The sequence below is a fragment of the Urocampus carinirostris genome, chromosome 13, assembly GCF_059441175.1.
Source record: "Urocampus carinirostris isolate Australia breed hairy pipefish chromosome 13, RoL_Ucar_1.0, whole genome shotgun sequence".
NCBI classification, from domain to species: domain Eukaryota; kingdom Metazoa; phylum Chordata; class Actinopteri; order Syngnathiformes; family Syngnathidae; genus Urocampus; species Urocampus carinirostris.
This window is the reverse complement of record NC_142361.1, coordinates 22339107-22353143: the sequence shown is the minus strand read 5'-3', so window position 1 is coordinate 22353143 and position 14037 is coordinate 22339107. Positions and strand designations below refer to the sequence as shown.

General features: G+C 39.2%; 2 protein-coding genes across 2 annotated transcripts in view; one reads left to right on the top strand and one right to left on the bottom strand.

Moving 5' to 3' along the window:
• tacc2 (transforming, acidic coiled-coil containing protein 2) overlaps positions 1-14037 on the bottom strand; it is a 72092-nt gene that overhangs the window by 44468 nt on the left and 13587 nt on the right. Inside the window, exon 2 of the mRNA XM_088352102.1 lies at positions 6737-6802. Coding sequence (XP_088208228.1) covers positions 6737-6802 — 66 coding nt within the window. The remainder of the gene's footprint in view (positions 1-6736; positions 6803-14037) is intronic.
• Positions 11197-13208, top strand: LOC148354093 (zinc finger BED domain-containing protein 4-like). The gene is made up of 2 exons (XM_088352103.1): positions 11197-12198; positions 12405-13208. Exons 1-2 carry the CDS (start codon positions 11223-11225, stop codon positions 12794-12796), a joined length of 1368 nt encoding a protein of 455 aa, XP_088208229.1. The 5' UTR covers positions 11197-11222; the 3' UTR covers positions 12797-13208.

Sequence of the window (14037 nt, the reverse complement as noted above, 5' to 3'; positions counted from 1 at the left end):
TTGGCTTCTTCGGTGCCATAGCTTGAAATCTTGATCTTCACGGGACTGTGTCTTGAGCGGTTATGATTTCTACAGCCTGGTGTTATGCCAAGAAATGCATCCCTGCCGAGATTTGCATCCCCTCGCTACTACAACCACTTTTACCTCGTTTTATCTCACTTTTAGGGAATGTAATGGCGAACATATAACCAAATCCACTTCGTCTTGCATTTGTTGGGAATGTAATACAACATAAACCATTCCGTCTTTGTTTTTGTTGTGAACGTCATCGAACGGTAATGCACACCGTATATAAGTCACTTTTGAGAACTGTTATGCACTCTACCGTAAAGCTTATTATGCAGAAATAAGCTTTATGGTAGAGTGCATAACAGTTTCAATACGAGCGATTTGAATAGAAAAAGGCAAAATAAACATGTTACCTGCTCAAAAGTGATTTGTATACGGCGTGCATTACCGTTCGATTACATTCACAACAAATACAAAGACGGAATGGTTTAAGTTGTATTACATTCCCAACAAATGCAAGACGAAGTGGTTTTGGTTATATGTTCGCCATTAAATTCCCTAAAAGTGATATAAAAGTGAGATAAAACGAGGTAAAAGTGGTTGTAGTAGCGAGGGGATGCAAATCTCGGCAAGGATGCATTTCTCGGCATTACGCCGGCTCGGCAGCTTTTATACCTGTGGTCCACACGAGAAAATGATGCGGAAATGACGCGATGAGGAAGCGGAACAGTCGCCGGCGTCTGTTTTGCGGACATACCACCGATGAACAGCGGGTTGGCCAATTTTGCGCATTTTCCATCGCGGGCAACGACGGGCAAAAAAAAAAACGCAAAATTTTACCCGCGATACAGAAGCAAACGGCTGTGTGACCGGGCCCATACTCTGAGACAATAACAGAGATTGCGTGCTTATAAAAAAACCCAGACATCTCATTCTAAATGCCCGTTTGTCCTATTTAACAGAGGTTCTCGATGGCTTCATGTTTACATTTGTTAAAAAATAAACACCAGCAGAACTACCGCTTCAATGCAAACAATGACGAGCAAACAACTCCACCCAGGTGTCTAACAACATAATAAAGGTTTGTGTTTATAGCCTGCAACCATTCCCAGGTATTTTTTACTGATAACTACCGACAATACTCTTCCGTTGACTTCTCAGTTTTCTTTTTACAAAATTGCACCACCTTCCTGTAAAACAGTAATTTTGGAATAATAGCAGTTTGTTTTTCTTCTACTGGAACATCACAGGATTAATACCCAGTGCACGTTTTAGTCAAATTTGAGGTATTTTGGAATGAATAGGAACATATAAAATAAAGACCATTACTTCGTATGAGTGTTCAAACACCGATCCAAACAGGTATCACTGTGCATTTATTGTTGGTAGTAGAAAATGTCATCATAGTTATTGAAGACAAACCAACCGGGTGAGTAAAACCCCAAAACATATTTTATCAGTGATGGTTTATATCGAAGCTAATGGTGTTCATTTAAACCTCTAGCACTGGCAACCTCAGAACACTTGGCCATGAGTGGTGGAAACAGAGGCTTTCAGAAACACTGCAAGACTTTTTTATTAGTATAAACAATGTGTGTGAAAAATAACTAAAGTAGTAGTAGTATAGATTTGTAGAGAGGGTACGGATGGGTGTTTAAATTGAGGTAAATCATAGACACAAGACGATCTACTTTTAATGGTTAAGTTTTTGATTGTTTTTGTTCGGTAATTATTTTGAAATCTTATTGGCACTTGTAAAAGTTGTGTGATAAAAACAGCGTAATTATGTGATTCAGTTTAAGGTGGAGTGAGGTTAGGTGAGGTAACTCGTGTCACCTGTATAGCCAGTGCTATTAATATTCTATGTGAGAAGTTATAACTAATACCAACTGCAAAACAACACACATTATTAGTTATTTGTTTATCTATGCAGCTTTTGTCTGTTCGCAATAATGTGTTTGGTAAGCTTCAGAACAATTACACATCAACACAGCCCAGGAAATAATGGTCTGCTCTCTGCTCAGTCTCGAGGACATTGCTAGCTTGCATTTTTTTCTGTATATCTGCATTTGCACCAAGTATTACTTTTTGGTTGTGTTTTTGGCCTCTGAAAATACATTTTTAATTATCAAGTGTTCTAGAATACTAACTAATACAGCTAAAGACAATTATGCTGTTCTTAGTATTTTTGCCCTCTAAGCAATCAGTGAGGACATTTGCACACTTTTACCTAGGTATTACTTTCATGTATACTTTTTGAGCTCTGAAAAGAAAATAATCATCACATATGCGTATTTCTACTTGAGAATGCTAGCTAAATTTAGCTAGTACCTCAGAACACAACACAGATTACATAGCAGAGATGACGACATCATTAAGGACTCCTTTCACCCCGCACACCAACTCTTTAACCTGATGACCTCTGGCAGACACTACAGGTCCCTTAAAACAATTACTAACAGGGTCAGGAACAGATTTTCCCCAAGGCCATCACCACCCTAAACGAGCACACAAAACTGTAAAAAAAAGCATGAAGATAAGGTAAAAAAAAATCGCATTATAGCTGTTTGTTTCAATCCAGCAAAGCAGGGAATCAAAACCATATACAGTGGCACCTCTACTTACAAAAGTTTTAGGTTACAAAGTACCTGAACGGAAAAATATTACCTCTTGTTATTAGGGCGTTTCAGGATACAAGGTAAAAAATACAGTACAGCACGGGCTGCCACTGATCACTCCCAGAGTTCTACCTGGCAGGCCGGGGCGTATGCGTAAATCCCGGCATGCTCTTAATGTGCCCTTTCCACTCTGTGAACCGTTTATTGCATGGTAACGCAATGAAGAGCGGGTACAATTCACAATGGATCCCACGAAAGACATGCAGAAGGAGAAAAGAAGAGGAAGAGACTTTTCCTGGTCATCGAACACAGCAAGAAATAATCGGCAGGTATGAAAACACACACCGTCGTGCAGGAAAAGTTAAGAGACAACAAGGAGGATGCAGCCATCATTCTATCAGCCCAAATTAAAGATATTTTTGCCAAAATCCATAAAGTTTCAGAATGTGTGTATAGGAATCACCCAGGAAAAGTGTTGACAGGTCAGGCTATCGTTCATTCTAATGATGTCTGCCTCGCACATTTCCGATGGATTGTCAAAAGAAGGCAAAAGCAGACGTCATTGGATCGTTTTTTTTTTTCAAAAAACTTGATGCAAAAAAAACTGCTGAGGACCAGTAAAGAAAGAGGCCAGTTAAAATGTAAATTAATATTTAGATTATTTACTTTATTCTTTATTTTACTCGGTTGGTTTGGACACATGGAGAGGATGGATGAGGGGTGAATGTTGAAGAGGATCTCCAGAGCAGAAGTAAATGGAAGGAGACCAAGAGGAAGGCCGCGATTGACGTGGATAGATGTTGTTATAAGTGCTCTGCAGGAAAGAGGTCTAAATATAGTGGAAGCTAGAGCTCTTGTTGGTGATAGGAACGAGTGGAGAGGTGTTGTAAAATGATAGTGGGATGTTTAGACGTGTTATAAGGGATGGGCAGGGCACCTGTATGATGTGGCAGGGGTAAACCAGTGAAGATTGTCGGGCCCTGCTGAACAGAAGAATGTGTTTGTGTGTGTTTCATCTGGAGGGACAAAAGCATGACCAACTTGGGTGCCGAGGTGCTTAACTTGTTTGGGTGTTTGGCCATTTGCGTTGGCCATGGTCCCAAATTTTTTGCGTGTTTATTTGCTACTTTTTCCCTTTTATTATTTTCTTTGTTTTTGTATGTGTTTGTCTTGCTGTCGGTCACCCCACTTGAGGGATATGACCAGGGTAGGCAGGTAGGCAGGCAGGCAGGCAGGCAGGCAGGCAGGCAGGCAGGCAGGCAGACAGGCAGGCAGGCAGGCAGGCAGACAGACAGACAGACAGACAGACAGACAGACAGACAGACAGACAGACAGACAGACAGATAGATAGATAGATAGATAGATATATTCTTTCTTTTTTTCATTATTTGCCTCTCGTTTTATATTCATTGTATGGCAATCTATTTTTATTATGTATAAGTTTCATGTTCCGATGGTCTTTAATGATTTATTTAAAAAATAAATACATTTGCAGGGCTTGAAACGTTCAAAAGGCTTCTCTACATACAAATGTTTCAGCTTCCAAAGCAACCAAAACAAATTAAATTCATAAGAATAGATACTACTGTATACACTTTAAAATATTTTAAAACACATTTTCCAGTATCTAAATAGATTTTCTTTTTGCAGCAAAATATTATGGTTTATACAATGTTGCTGATGCCACTTGAACCCTCATCAGCTTTACTCAAGTCACATGGCAACTGGCCAGTCAGCAATTTGACAGACTAAAGCAAGGTCATTACATGCATGTAGACCTTTCATTAAAGGAACAGCGTAAGAAACCATTGAGCTTTTATAGACAGAGAAGGACAACAACCATTACAAAAGTCAACTGCAAGAATCGGACCATGCGTTTACTATTGCTCACACGAATCCTTGACTTGCAAAAGCATTAAAAGTTGCATCGTGTACTTACTGAATAAGTTGAAGGATATTCTATAAGGTTTGCTTCCTCGCCTGTGTACTATTTTGGAAGGTTTCTTTCCTTCCTGCTGCTCTCTGACGCCTCCCTTCTAAATTTCCATTCGCCTCCTTGGAGTCTTTACTAGTACAAACAGTGCTGCTGAATCACTGGGCTGGCAACTAGGAAGTTCTCCTCCCCCTTTCCTTCTTAGGATTGTTGCTACCCCCTCCTTTTCATCCTTTGCTCCTCCCTCCATCCGTTCCCCCTCTGTGTTTTCTTCTGGGTGGATGCACAGTTTGACAGACAGTTATCCTTGCAGGTGAATGCTGGGAATGAGGCCAAGGGGCGAGGGTTCGAATGAAACCCCCCTCTCCTGAAGAGGATCAGTTTGCAATACCACACACAAGCACTCTGATTTCATGTCTTTGTGTTGCTATGATGTGACACCATCATTGGAAAAAAAATGACAAGGAGTGATCTAACAGCCAAACAGAATGAAACATTCTTTTAAATATGACTGTACAGTAATTGCTATTTTTGTTGGCAGTAGCAAGTTTGATAGACTGGCAAAAATGACTTTACACTGCAGTGGTCGCCAACCTTTATGAACCCGAGAGCTATTTTTTGTTACTGGTTAGTGCGAAGTGCTAGCAGTTTGACATACATTTCTAAAATATTTTATTATTTTGTTAAAATGTTATTATTATTTTATTACCGGGTCGTAATTATCAGAAGTAAGGTTAAAATAAGCACAGTCAACCACAAAGACATTGTTTTTAAAGACAATGGTCATGACAATGATTTCTCATTCAGATTAGAAATTCAATTTCCTAGAAAATCACTATGACTCATTACCGGTGAGCTTTTTTCAGAAACAGTCTGCGGGCTTCTCAGGTACTCTTTCAAAAGTCCTATGCTGTATTAGAACTCATGTGAGTCAAAATATACATATAAACAAATAAGTAAATAAATCAATATATACATAAATAAATATATAAAAAGAGGAGCAATGATGCAATGTCAAAGGATGGTAATGGTAAATGGTCTGCATTTATATAGCACTTTTCAAGTCAATGAATACCTCCCAAAGCGCTTTACAATGTGCTTAAGACTTACCCATTCACACACACACTCACACACCAATAGGGAGTCAGCCACGCAAGGCGCCTACCTGCTTATTGGGGGCATTCGTGATTCAGTGTCTTCGACATATAATATGGAGGAGCCGGGAATCGGGAATCAGCCAAAAAATATCACAAATGTAAACCCACGTTTTAAAATGTTGACTTTTGTTTGGTTGAATCTTCGAATAGGATAAACATTCTAGATATGCAAATATATGAGTAAGAATCTGCCCTAGGTGGAGATAAACCTGATGAATATTTTTCCTTTTCAGGTGAGCTTCTTTAAAAACACAATACAGTAAATATATATAAAAAATATTTTTCTATTATCATAATATTACACTGCAATATAATTATTGCTTGTACAGGAACAGTTGATTTAATAAATAAGGCATATATTCAAGGTCACTATTGTGTTTTATAAGTATTATTATTATTAAGATAGTAGGCAAAGGTTTAATATTATTTGTGCCATTACTGCTAATTATATCAATCTCCAATTATTAATAATATTAAAATAACTGCTAGTATTACTGCTATTACTCTTAAATGTTAAGTATAAAAAACCAATGATTATTTTTTTATGATCAATATGATGTATTTATTATGATATATTCTTTGAAATGCGTTGTTATTACATTTCATTATTTTTACTATTATCATGAATTGGCCTGGAGAGGGATGGGTGCCACCAGGCTGTGCTTGCCCAAGACACATTGCAGGAAATGGCGCCCCCACGACCCGTGTGGTTAAGGGATCCAACCATTGTTAATAATACTATTATCATAATTATTAACATTATTACTGCTAACACTATTAAATATCAAGTATTATGATAGTGATTAGTAGTTAATATTGTTAATACTATTATTTTGTATTCTTCATTGTTAGTATTGATTTAATTATTTATTATTTTTTCGTATCTTTATCTATTCTTTAATATTTATACATTATTAATGATTAGTAAAACTACCTCTTCTTTTTGTTCGTTATGATATTTCCAAAATAATAAGGTTTGATCACGCAACACAAAATATTGAGACTTTTTATCCGAGTACCTGCTGTTCGTTTGGACTCCCCTGGGGTGGAAACAGAAAAACCTGTTCAGCAGCGCCCTCTTCCGGCTGAAATAACAAATGTCAGGGTTGAAGAAAATGAAGAAGGAGCAGTAACAATAGTCGTATTATTAGGTGGTTAAATTAAGATATTTAAAAGCGGTAATAATACATTTTTTGCTATCCAATACGTAATAATGAAATGAGTTATTGAGCTTTATGAGATCAGTACCGGCCGTATAATTTAGGGAAGTATTTAACAAGGCTGGGGGGGGTTCTTTTAAAATGTATTCTGATATAGTTACTAGTCAAGTCCAATCAAGTCATATTTATTTGTATAGCCCTTAACCACAAGATGTCTCAAAGGACTGCACAGGTTACAATCAGACCCTCCCCTGATCTTCAACCTACATCTTAGCAAGGAAAAAGACAAAACCTTAGCACGAGGAAAATAAGAAACCTGTTGAAAAAATGTAATCAGTAGCGAAATCCGAATACCTTAATATTGCAGTTATGTAAATTGATTACGTTTGATTACTTTTATATTACTCCAATACAACATATGCGGCAAATAGATACATAAATACATACCGTATTTTCCGCACTATAAGGCGCACCTAAAAGCCTTTATTTTTTTCAAAAGCTGACCATGCGCCTTATAATACAGTGCGCCTTATTTATGGATCAACATTAAGTCACAAAGTCTTCCAACTAACTTGCAGCCGCTGACTAGATTTCCCCCCGAACGCCAAGTAGTCCACGGTGTATGCAGGGATTTATTTACCGGCGTTTCATTGGCTAACCAATGTGTCAATCATCATTTGAATCGATCACTATTGGCTAAAGTTATTCGGAGGTCAAGCGGTGGATCCTTTTTATCATTTACAGGCTGGAATAGGCTTAAACGGCAAAACAAAGCCTGCAATTGGTCGAAAAAGATGTGTCAATCATCAGTTGAATCGATCACTATTGGCTAAAGTTATTCGGAGGTCAAGGGGCGGATCCTTTTTATCATTTAAAGGCTGGCATAGGCTTAAACGGCAAAACAAAGCCTGCAATTGGCCGAAAAAGATATATAGCACGTGGTTGACGGCATACAGAAAGCATTTTTTACTATTCTGCAGACATGGGGACTTGAGACTTAGTGACTTGGACTCGAGTCGACTCGAGTCGCTGTTTTTATGACTTGTGACTTGACTTGGACTTGGCAATCTAAGACTCGGGACTTGACTTGACTTGAGCCACGATGACTTGAATGACTTGCGTGTTCATATATATATATATATTTCATTATTTAAATAATGTTGACAATTACAGTACGGGATGCGGGCTGAGAAACGCTCTCATGTCACGCCCACTCTGCCCATGCGCCACACACCTCCACGGCAACCACCTGAAGTCAGCATGTCTGCTCCGAGGGTAGTAACTTTTGGCTTCAAAAACTTCTGTGAAGAAGGTAAACGGCGAACAGCGCAGTGCAAATTTTGCAACGGGAAAATTTCGGACAGCCAGACCACCACCTCAAATTTCATCCGACATTTGAAGAGCCATTCTGCCCAGTAAGTGTTTGTCAGTGTTAATATCTGTTTGTCAATGTGTTAATATCTGGTGAGTTGGATGTTGGCTAATGTCTGTGAATATTGTCATTCACCCAGGTCATTTTATCCATACAGTTTAGTTGTAGGCAACTGGACTTCTAATTTGAGCTTGAGGAACTTCCATGAGGAACATCTACAGCTCAATCTCTAAAAAGTCCAGTTGCTTACTCTTTGGTTGTTAGCTAAGAGTGAGCGGCAGGGCGATTTAGCCGCTGCACAGGGGGGTTTCAGTTTATCATTGTGACATTCTTATGCAGAGACGAGAGGTTATCGTAACCTGCGTCAATGATGCTTCATTCATTTACTTTTATAAACATTGCAGTATGTTTGAGTAAAACGAATGCATTTGTGCTCATAGTGCCTCGTCTATCCTACAACGGGTAACGCAAAAGACAAGCCAGGCATATTGAGCTAGGAGCTACGGATAAACGGGCTGTCTAATTGAGAAAATAGGGTAGGCTAAGCGGTGAAGTTGAGAAGGACACGTGCACTGTACATGATCAAAAATCAGGGATGTGATTTGACCAAAGTGAAATTATCTGAAAATTAGGCGGGGGTCTGGGGGCCGCGGGCACCCAGCTAGGTCCAGGGCAGTGCCCTGGTGGGGGGAGAAGTGGGGCGAAGCCCCCCGGAGGTCATGGGTTTTCCGTGTTTTTAAGTACTTTCAATGCACTCAGATGACAAAGAAATAGACAAAACAACAGCATACATTTTCAATGTATTTTGAACTATCCCATATAAAATTACAGTTTAAGTCAACTCAAAATCAGTCACATTAAAAAACATTGGACTGCCTTTGCTATTAAAAACTATCACTGAGAATATCATCATATCTAACTCATGTGATTACTAAGTTAACACATAAATCATGTTGAAGAGTTCAAATTTCATGAACAAATAATTGTATCATGACCAAATGAAAAGTAACTCATATTAGAACATACCATAAATGTCTTTGTTATAGAAGAAGATGTTATCTATAAATGAAAGTACTGTAGTGGGTTGTACATAATTCACCCACGGAACCATTGTTTAGTTAGCGAGTTGCTAGGGGGACTCTTAATTCGGCCGGTTCTAGCCACTCTCGTGTTTGTTTTGTTATCGCCAGTTTAAATGTCATTAAAGCAGCTTTCGTTGGCACCTTTGTTTGACACTCCGCTTACGACTCCCGTCTCTGCTCGCTACATTGGATCACGTCGGGGTCACCAACATTTGTAGATAATTCCTTCTCTAACCAGTCCGATCGAAACTTGTTTTTTTACGATCTTAGCAATTTCTTTAACTCGCGGAGCATCTTTGCGTTCGATCTCGGACATCTTTCTTTAAACACTCGGCAAAAACGTGTGAGAAATGAACAATGGCATACTCCTACGCCTTTATAAGGAGCGCGTTTATTGGTCAACACGGAGACTTCAACCAATCGCAAGTACGTTTCATTTCAGTTACGGAAACACTAAAATGGAACGCTGTCGAGACGAAATCGTTTTTTTTACCATTTAAAAGAATCGGAAATTTTAAAATTTTATTTTTGGAGCGAAAGCGGAATTCCGCGAATTAGCGGAAAAATCACATCCCTGAAAAATGTGTCTTTGCCTTAATGTTATAGTCTCAATCTGCATATAATTTGGAAGTGTTGGCAAAAGGGCACCTTCCACGATTGGGGAGAGTGTGGGGTTGGCGGCAGCTGCAGGGGGATCCGCTCTTTTTCACAGGCATGCTGATCGTACATAGTCAAGTCAAAGTCAGTTTTATTTGCCAGTTCCTTCAAATGTACTTGACATAAAACGGAATCGAAATTACGTTCCACACTGTCCTATGCGTAGACATTGACAACAATAAAGTGCAATAAAAGTGCAACAATAAAGCCTGGCTATCGCGACTATTAATAAACTGTGATAAACGTGTGATAAACTCATCACACGAGTTTAGTCTGGCCAACCATCCGAGAGGCTGCGTTGATCAAATGCCTCTGTGTACTACTGGACTATGCTACAACCAATCAGACTACAACGTCATCACGCTAAAACCGCCTCAATCGTGCAGGCTAGATCAAAAGTTATGCCAGTAGTCTCCAAATCAAATAGTGACAATAATGTTAATCCAATCTTATAATTAAGACCACTAAGTCGACAATTATGGAAGTTTTTTTTGTAGTTTTTTTTTAGTATAAAAATAAATATTAGCTCATTATTTTCTTTAAAAATTTTGATTTCATGGTTGGAAATGTTAAATAAATTGTTTTATTTATTAACTATCACATGGTTAAGATATACCAGCTTTATGAGCATAAAAAAGTAAAAAAATGTGGTAAAAGCTTCAGTTACAGTTGATTTGATATTAAGTAATATCATCCAGAAGATAGATAAAAAAAAATACAGAAAGTTTCAAACAACTGTTTTTTTAACCATATGTCATGATTTCATGTCTGCCCAACCATACAGGACATCTCATTCTTGTTTTTGCATCTGCTTCACAGATATGCAGAGTATGAAAAGACAAGAAACGCCTGCACTGATACTACACAGCCTGCAATATCACAGTTCATCCAGTCTCGTCCTCTGGAAGCATATTCAGCAAATCATCCCAAACAGAAGTCCATAACCAATGCTATTGTTACAGATCTTGTGATTGGATGTAGCATGCCCCTTTCAATGACGGAAAATAAACATTTCAGGCACTTCATGTCTGTGGTCGACTCCAAATACCAGCCTATCTGCCGCAGAACAATAACTTCAACAATAGAATCACTTGTTGCAGACATGCAAGAAAAGATCAAAGTGATTCTTGCTGGTGTAGACCATGTGTCGGTTACCATAGACATTTGGTCAGATAGGAGGATGCGCGGCTTTTTGGGAGTCACTGGCCATGTCTTAACAACCTCAGAAGGAGTCATGCTGAAGTCATACCTGCTGGCATGCAGCAGATTCAAGGGATCTCACACAGGAGAGCGCATTGCTGAAGCCTTTGATTCCCTGTGTGAGGATTATGGCATTCGGAAAAAACTCGACTTCATAATCTGTGATAATGCTGCGAATATGAAGCGAGCATTTTCAGTCTGTTTTCCGAAGGATCAAGATGACGAAGTAACCGATGATGACAATCTGGATGATGAAGAATTGTGGGAAGACCTCTCCAGAGGTGACTGGGAGACTGTGGACCGCACAATCAACAGAGGAAGCCCTAAACGTCAGCAATGCTTTGCGCATACTCTGCAGTTAGCTGTTGGTGATGGTCTCAAGGATGCACGGATCATGAACAGTTCCTTTGCAAAATGCTCCAAGCTTAGCTCTCTCTTGCATACATCCAGCACCTTTAAAGATGCGTTTGAGGAGAAGTTTGATCAGCGAGGGATACCCGCTGCTGTAAACACACGGTGGAATTCAACTTTCCGACAAGTCAAGGCAGTGCTCTCATTCAGTCACCAGGACTTGTGCAGTGTTGTTCAGAACACGGGACACAGTGAGCTGGTCTTCTCAATTAGGGAGTGGAACTTGATGAAGGAACTTTGTGATGTGCTACAGCCATTTGCAGAGGCCACTGATCTTACTCAGGGAGAGAAGATTGTGACGATTAGCTCTGTCCTCCCCTGTGTATTGTCTCTTAACCACCACTTGGAAAGACTCAAGCCGCAAGTGCGCTTCCTGGGAAGCATGATCCATAGCCTGCAATTCTCTTTGAAGAAACGGTTCCGGGGAATCTTCGTTAATGTGAAGATGTTGTCAGCTGCATCAGGGGAAGAGCTGCCATTTGCAGACCCAGTCTACATCAGGTCAGCTGTCCTGGACCCGGCTTTCTCCATGATGTGGCTTCAGCATGATGTGCTTGTCACCGATGATGTCAAGAATAACATTGTTGACATGGTAAAAGGTCAGTGGATTTTTTTTTTTTTAACGTGATGTACACTTAGGCGTGTCACCATTATCAAATTATGGAAATGTAATTCAAAACAGTTATATGAGTATTATAATCCATTTTAGAGATGATTTTGCAAGCGTATCAAACTGTGGATGTTCAATTTTGAATAATGCTCATGAGATCTTACGCTTGCCCTTTTTTTTCTTTGTTTTAATTAGATCTGATTCTACGTGAGGTGCAACCTCACACAACATCCCAGAGTCCTGAATTCCTAGAGGAGGAAAGCGAAAGCCAGCAAGAAGACAGCACTGGCCTATTCTCAGGCTACAAAAAACGCCGCAAGCAGGACCCAACCACCAACCCAGAGACACAACTAAATAACTATTTTTCTCTTTGTTGTGGGCAGCCTTGTCTGTCCTTCTGGGACGCAAACAGGGCTGTCCTCCCTGCCCTTTTTCCTGTTGCAATGAAAGCTTTGTCAGTGCCAGCCTCAAGTTCCCCAGTGGAAAGAGTCTTCAGCCATGGTGGAATCATTATGAGACCCCATCGAGCTCGGCTTGCAGATAAGACCCTGTCTAATCTTCTATTTTGCAAATGCAATACCTTGTAAAAAGGGAATGACTGATGGATATACAGTGACTGAGTGAGTGAGTTAATTTGTGTCATTGTGAGTGAGTGAGTGAGTGAGTGAGTGAGTGAGTGAGTGAGTGAGTGAGTGAGTGAGTGAGTGAGTGAGTGAGTGAGTGAGTGAGTGAGTGAGTGAGAGTGTGTGAGTGTGTGTGAGTGTGTGAGTGAGAGAGAGAGGAGAAATGTAACAAAGTTTAATAATAATAAGCTATTTGTTTTAGCTGTTATTTGTTTCCTCATAAAAAGGGATTGACTTATGGATATACTGTTTGAGTGAGTGACAGAAAGCGTGTGAGAGAGAAATCTGCAAAGAAAAGAGCAAGAGAAATGTGACAGTTTAATCCTCTGTAAGTTAGTATTTGTTTTAGCTGTTATTGTTACTTTGTAAAAGTAAAAAAAAAGTAAAAGTTTGGGTTTCGATCTACAGATCACTTTTTCTGTCAATAAATACCAAATACTGACGATATCACTGTTTGTTTGAGTCTATGATGTATTTTACTGAACATGAGTATTTAGGATACAAATATTTTATTACAGGTTAGGCACATTAGCCAAGGATGATTACTTGATTTCTTATATATTGCCTTTCACTTTATTAAGATCAGATTCTGAAGCTAAAATTACAACAGTACGCCAAAGGTGACTTGACTTGGACTTGACTTGACCTATTACAGGACTTGACTTGACTTGACTTGACACAGCCTGTGACTTGACTTGACTTGACTTGCCCAAGAAAAAAATACTTGGGACTTACTTGAGACTTGCACATGTGTGACTTGGTCCCATGTCTGCTATTCTGTATTTGTAAATATTTTTTTCTCCTGGATTTACTACACTCACGGATATAAGAGGACATTGACTGCTCATTATTATGAACACAACGACTTCGGTGAGCTACTCCGGCTATATATTATCCCTGTATCTTGTTTCAGACTGAACTCGATGTTTCTGTGATAAGCGGTGCAGATAATGGATGGAATGGAGTGTCTATTTTTAAATTAAACTCAATTCCAAGTGTTTATTGTCATATGCACAGTAAAGTTGCAAGCGAAAAAGAAAATAGAAACTAAGGAATGGTTGGCATTTCTTGAATCCCAAGACTTTAACCTTCCGAATGTTGGAACAATGCATTTAAGTGACATCGTACGGACACGTATTTGCGTCTTTGCAAGATTTCGGAATGTTAAGGGGGTAATAAGTTTGACTGAACTATCTGACTGTTTT